Source organism: Trachurus japonicus, chromosome 4 (genome assembly GCF_045865225.1).
Source record: "Trachurus japonicus isolate A0001 chromosome 4, Traja_1.0".
NCBI classification, from domain to species: domain Eukaryota; kingdom Metazoa; phylum Chordata; class Actinopteri; order Carangiformes; family Carangidae; genus Trachurus; species Trachurus japonicus.
The window spans coordinates 13,849,408-13,855,506 of NC_140910.1; the positions used below are offsets into that span (position 1 = coordinate 13,849,408).

The window sequence follows — 6,099 nt, forward strand, 5'->3', positions numbered from 1 at the left end:
GGGACCTGGTCACAAGATAACTGTAATGGGGTAGCCATTACAGTTATCTTGTGGCCAGGTCCCGTCTAACCACTGTTAGACGAAACAATATAAGGTATTTTAATAGATCCAGCTGAAATAGCTTTACCTTTGAATAAATAAGTCATACAGACAGGTCGGTATTTGATAATTGGTGGATCATTTCAGAACTTCACTTTAAAAGACTGTTTTTTACAATATAAGTACTTTTAAAATATTTTATATTTTATATAGATACTTGGTTACAACATGTTCACACCACTTTAAGATCAAGTTGTTTCCTACAATATCACTTTCAACAAATAAGGATGATTTATTTACAGCTGAGGCAGGTTGAAGTGAAGATACAGTTGTCTGTACTTTGACCAGAATTGTCACATTACGTCCTGCATCATTGTTTATTAAGATTCTACCATTAGCATGTTGAGTGGATATTAGAATACATCCTTTTACAGTGTAACATAATATGCATGTCCCTGATGAACCAGCTGTGCAGCTCCGTGGGTGTAGATGCAGTATGCAGGGATGCCTTCCTCTGCCTCTTACGATGCGTCTTTTCAAACAAAGCAGAATGGGTCTCTTGTTAACCTCCTACTTGCGCTAAATACTTGGGATAGTCAAGACAAGGGGCACAAGCATGCAGCTCAAATACTTTTATTCTTCACTGCTACACAGCAGAATATCAGTCTTCCCCATGAACTGACAACTAACTGAAACTTGTCAGTAAATCACACATACAGTACACACTTACTCCACAAGTGAAAATTCTCAGACACAAAGTGTAAAACGAGACAATTAAAAATGGAATTTATTGGCATTTTAAATTTAAATACACAATATAACAACATTTAGAAAGTCTAAAGCATACCAATACAATTAGTTATTTTTTGTTTATTGTAAAACTATTTACAAAAAGTATTTTCAAGTTGATAGAAACTGTACAGTCATCTGTCCACAGGGGGTGGTGGCGAGGGAGGGGGGCGAGGGTGTCAGGAGGTGAGATAAGTAGTGAAGGCGAGCGGGGTGAAAAGCCACCAGTGTGACACTGAACTAGGAGGTCGTTTGCAATATCAGTGAAGATAACATTTAGGTCAGAAACATCTTCTCTTCATACATTGTGTTCCATAGATAGTTTCCCCAAGTCAAACAAACGAACCAACCAACCAACTAAATGTGGGACCCCAACTGTGGAAATCATTGACCACATTATTTCCCCATGTTTTGCATATAAAACTAAAAACAGGAAAAGAAACACAGCCAAAATTATCTTTGGAATCCGTAGTAGTTTTAACAGGTTCGCGGGGTCATGCTTCTTGGGTGTTCCCTTCCAAAGATCCTAGGCCTTCTTCATCTTGCCCATGTGAGCGCTGCCGTTCTCATGGTGGGCAGAGCCGTTGCTGGTGCCGTTGGTGATGCCGTTGCTGGTGCCGTTCTCGTGGTGTTTGCCGTTCTCGTGGCATTTATCTTTGGTGTGCGCAGCTGTGCCGTTCTGACACTGCTTCGTGTCCTGCTTGGGCAACCGCTTACCCTTCACGTAAGCCTGGATCCAGAAGTTGGAGAAAAGCACGAAGAAGAAGGTTCCATACATCCAGATCAGGTGGAGGATCATGGGGAACTGGTAGTCGCAGCTGTCCATGAAGTAATATTGGGTTGCGTGGAGAGATACTAGCACAAACTGGGTCTGTTGGGAAGAAATCACAAGTCAGCAAAATACTTACTATACCTAAAGTGTACATCAGTGTATCTTGGTGCCTTGGGAGAGGAAGCATGAGGCTGTACATACCAGCTGAATAGCAGTCATGTATTTCTTCCACCACAAGAACTTCTGGAAGCGTGGTCCAGCAGCAGCAAGGCCATAGTAGAAATACATGATGACGTGGACGGAAGAATTCACCATGGCGTGGAAGGATCCCATTCCACCTGGAGTAATTATCACAACACACATTAGACTGACTCCACCTTTATAGCCAGAGAACCTTTGACTTTGTGAGGAAATCAAGAAATGTTGAGGTCCGTGGTTTATCATTTTCTCCTGACTAACAGAATTCAGTACTTTACAGGTAGCCTGCACATGGTTTTGTCAAGTGTTCAGATTCAGATTTCAGACTGGAAACCAAACAAAGAACAACGTGATGGATCGTACAGGTTTAGAGATGAAAGGCTGCGGGATTAAGTCACTGTGCTACGCCCCCTTTTGTCACGACATTAATCAGTTTCTAACTAGTTAATGTGTACTCACCAGGAGCGTAGCCAACTCCCCACCACCAGGTCCAGGGCATGAAGGAGTGGTGAAAGATGTGCAGGAAGGTGATCTGGCCGTGCTTTTTCCTCAACACAAAGAACATCTGATCGAAGAGAGGATATTGATTAGTCCAAGCCCATCATGCCTCTTCCATTTTCAAAGACTTGTTTTGACCAAACACTCACACAAGATGCTCATTCACAAAGGATGTTAGGTTAAACAGACTGGACTTACTGTGTCCATTAGCTCAATAATCTTGGAGAACCAGAACCACCAGGCCACTCGGACCATCTGTAGAGGAAAATACAGACTCAAGTTAACAGGAAATCATTAGCCAACAAGTACATTAGTGAATAATGATTTCATCTCATTTCAGTCAATAATTATAGTCATAAGACTTACTCGTAATGCCTGAGGACTGTCGGAGGTATCAACTGCATCACATCGCCAGGTATATGTTGTGAGCCAACCAGACATCAGGAACTAAACAAAACAAGAACATTATATTTATTTGGGGACAAAAGAGTAAATTAAAGTTAGTAGAGATTAGCTAATAACAAGCGATTTTCAATCCAGAGCCCTACAAACATTATTTCAACAAAACTACACTATTTCAGCAACACTGTGTGTGATTTACAAAATATTCAGGATGTGCCCAAGAGCATCTTACTTCATAGACAATGAATATGGACAGTCCCACTAGCAGGAAGTTGTAGGCTATCATGGCTTCCTTCAGCTGGAAGGCCTTGCGATTGGCCATTATTCGAGGTCCCAGGTACAGTACAAAGAATAAGTAGCACAGCAATATCGTGGTCATGGGAACAGGACTCTGCATCAGTGGATAGTCCTTCAGTCGTGGATCTAGAGGAAGAGAAATAAGAAAAAAAACAATATATTAAGAAATTTTAAAAAAAGGGGGGGCGTGTTTTTGCCAGGTCAGTCACTTACCAATTCCTGCCAAGAGGTAGTCATAGATATCCATAGCGTGTGAGCCAATCTCCTGAATCTCCTGAAGCATTTTGGCTGCCTTGTATTGTTATGACCCAATTATCTGCAGAAAAGATCATTGTTAGTTTTATCTGATGAAGTTGGACACAGGAGCAAGAGCAACCCTTGCACCAGTCACATGACAGCAATTCAATGTCACTCAGTTCAAGAAAACATGGATGCATGTCAAAAAGATGCACTTCCTGGACATTGTGGGCCACATGTCGGTTAAAAAAAAAAAGGAACTGAAAATTGCACCAATTCCCGTCCCCATCCATTTTTATTCACTTACTGAGGAAACTCATTGTGAAACTTCTTTCTACACAATAAAATTTCCAGAGACATTGCAAAATAAAATTCAGCACCATCCTTCTTTAACAATGAATAACATTAACATACCCCAAATAAAATTTAAAATGCACTGCCTGTGTGTTGCTGGTCATATAAATGCCTCAAATGCCTTCAAGGAGGAGAATATTGTGATATTTCCTGATTCAGCGAGACTGAAATGAAATTACTCGGACGGAGTAGTTCAGCCCTCACTGAACAAACACTCCCACCTAAAAATCCCAGGATGCTTTGCTCTAGCTCCAGCCACTCATCAGACATGGTCTGATATCAGAGAGGAGGTGCTACAGGAAACTGAGAAGGACATCCCACATCCCAAAGTGAGGCGGCACTCTACAAGCCGTTCATGTGCAGGAGTTGTTCCAGAGGTCAAGACATAATATCCCAGCTGCTCTCCTCACATGAACCCAGCTGCCCGCAGAGAAGGGAAAGTTGCTGATCACCGACTTTAACAAGCTGCTGAACTCTGACACATAACAACCCAAGCCTGGCAAAAGATAATTTAGTTGTTTAATTTTGTAGAAAAAGGGAAAATCACAGATGCCAGAAAACATTTTTTATTCAAAATGCCAACTTTCTGGCTTTAAGAAACACTAAAAAAGCAAGAAGGAAAATTGTTGAAGTCAGCCCATTTTTAGGTCAAGTAGAGGAAGAAAATATGGAATAACTAAATTCTGAGGAAAATATTATGGAATCACACTGATAGCGTCAAGATAGAAAACTTAAAGCGATATGTTTTGAAAACAGAAAATTCACAAGAAAACAAATGAGGAACAAATGGGTGGAAACTGGAGTCAACGTCTGTGACCGAACTGTAAGAAACTGCCTAAAGGAAAAGGGATTTACATACAGAAAAGACAAACGAACACCTAAACAGAAAAAAACAAGGTTACAGTGGGCTAATGAAAAGCAATCGTAGACTGTGGGTGACTGGATGAAAGTGATATTCATTGATGAATCGTGAATCTGCATTGGGCAAGGTGATGATGCTGGAACTTCTGTTTGGTGCCGTTCCAGTGAGATTTGTGAAGATGACTGCCTGAAGAAAACGTGCAAATTCCCACAGTCATTGATGATATGGGGCTGCATGTCAGGTAAAGGCACAGGGGAGATGGTAGTCATTACATCTTCAATAAATGCACAAGTTTACATAGAATATTTAGACACTTTTCTGATTCCATCGATTGAAAGGATGTTTGTCAATGATGATATTATTTTTCAAGATGATAAATGGATCTTGCCAGAGTATAACTGTGAAAACTTTCCTTCAAAAAAATTAATCACTGAATATCACTTTCATCCAATCATCCACAATCCATGATTGTTTTTTTAGTGTTTCTTAAAGCCAGAAAGTTGGCATTTTGAATAAAAAATGTTTTGTGGCATGTCTGTGATTTGCCCTTTGTCTACAAAACTAAATGAAAACCCTCCAAGAGTGGTGATTCCATCATTTTTGCCAGGGGTTGTATTCCAGTTCCTTAACCGAGCAACAACTCTTCCTGCTCGTAATGTTTCAACTACATACTGGAAGAGCACCACTGAAAACTCAATCTGACTGCTCCACAACAAATATATAGAGCTTTATTTTGCTGATGGGAAACTGCCGTGGCATGCAGCGCTGCACACAGGACTGTTTAGACCTGCAGATTTCTGTTGACTAACCCATATCAAGTGGAAAACTGTAGTTACAAAGTAGAGGACACGCAGGGTGTGGTCTCCTCTCAACACACTGGACGCAAAGGGAGCCATTGTTTCATGTACAATCTACAATACTGAGTTTTCACAGACCAAGGACTAAAGTCCAGGCCTCCTTGAGCCAATATAATTAAAAGCTAATAATTTCAGGCTGGGGAATGGCGGGCAGAGAGCCGAGCTCACGCAGGTGCTGCCCAGAGAATGGTAAGAGAGGTATCAAGTGCAAAATAAAATTACTTGTGAAGGACATTTATGCAGTTTGTGCCAATAATTTCCTTGGTCTGAGTGTAAAGATGCCAACTTGCTATTGGTTGCAGTTTTATAACGCTCACAAGATGTGTAAACAGGAAATGTGATTTGCAAGGAAATGTAGGAAATCGGATACGGGACATTCATTTTCCAGCCTATTTCAGCCTTCCACTGACCGAGTGCTTGAAGTGAATGAATGAAAAACATCATTCGAAACAAGATGAACACCAACATTAGAAAACAAAATGACACTTGCAGAGTTTCCTTTTTGCACACTCCCAAACAGCTGGCTCAAAATACATAAATCCAGTTTGGTTATTGTATGTTTAATGTAAAGCTGTTGTTACTATGTAGTTGTGGATTCACTGTGGTAGATTATCTCTCGCAGAGTGGACATTCCTTTTCTTTTTGTAGACACCCCCTGCAGTTTTGTTCACCTCAGGGCTTTTTCAATAGTTAACCACGGGACTGTGTCAACACTGCTGTATCTTTCTGGTTGATCTTCTTGTCAAGCTTCCAGGTGAATCAGTCTGACATTCCAGACCAAGTCCTGACACATG

The 6,099-nt window shown here is 40.8% G+C and overlaps 1 protein-coding gene across 1 annotated transcript; it reads right to left on the minus strand.

The window, feature by feature from the left end:
- Positions 1-810: 810 nt before the first annotated feature.
- elovl1b (ELOVL fatty acid elongase 1b) lies at positions 811-3,306 on the minus strand. Its single transcript, XM_085774125.1, has 7 exons — positions 3,209-3,306; positions 2,931-3,121; positions 2,663-2,743; positions 2,495-2,551; positions 2,258-2,363; positions 1,802-1,938; positions 811-1,699 (listed from the first exon to the last, which is right to left on the minus strand). Exons 1-7 carry the CDS (start codon positions 3,276-3,278, stop codon positions 1,355-1,357), a joined length of 987 nt encoding a protein of 328 aa, XP_085630251.1. The 5' UTR covers positions 3,279-3,306; the 3' UTR covers positions 811-1,354.
- Positions 3,307-6,099: the final 2,793 nt, after the last annotated feature.

Coding starts and splice junctions, on each gene's coding strand:
- elovl1b (XM_085774125.1), bottom strand. CDS start 3,278: ATGCTTCAGGAGATTCAGGAGATTGGCTCACACGCTATGGATATCTAT. Junction 2,744..2,930: donor CCATATTCATTGTCTATGAA/GTAAGATGCTCT, acceptor TGTTTTGTTTAG/TTCCTGATGTCTGGTTGGCT. Junction 1,939..2,257: donor GGGAGTTGGCTACGCTCCTG/GTGAGTACACAT, acceptor TAATTACTCCAG/GTGGAATGGGATCCTTCCAC.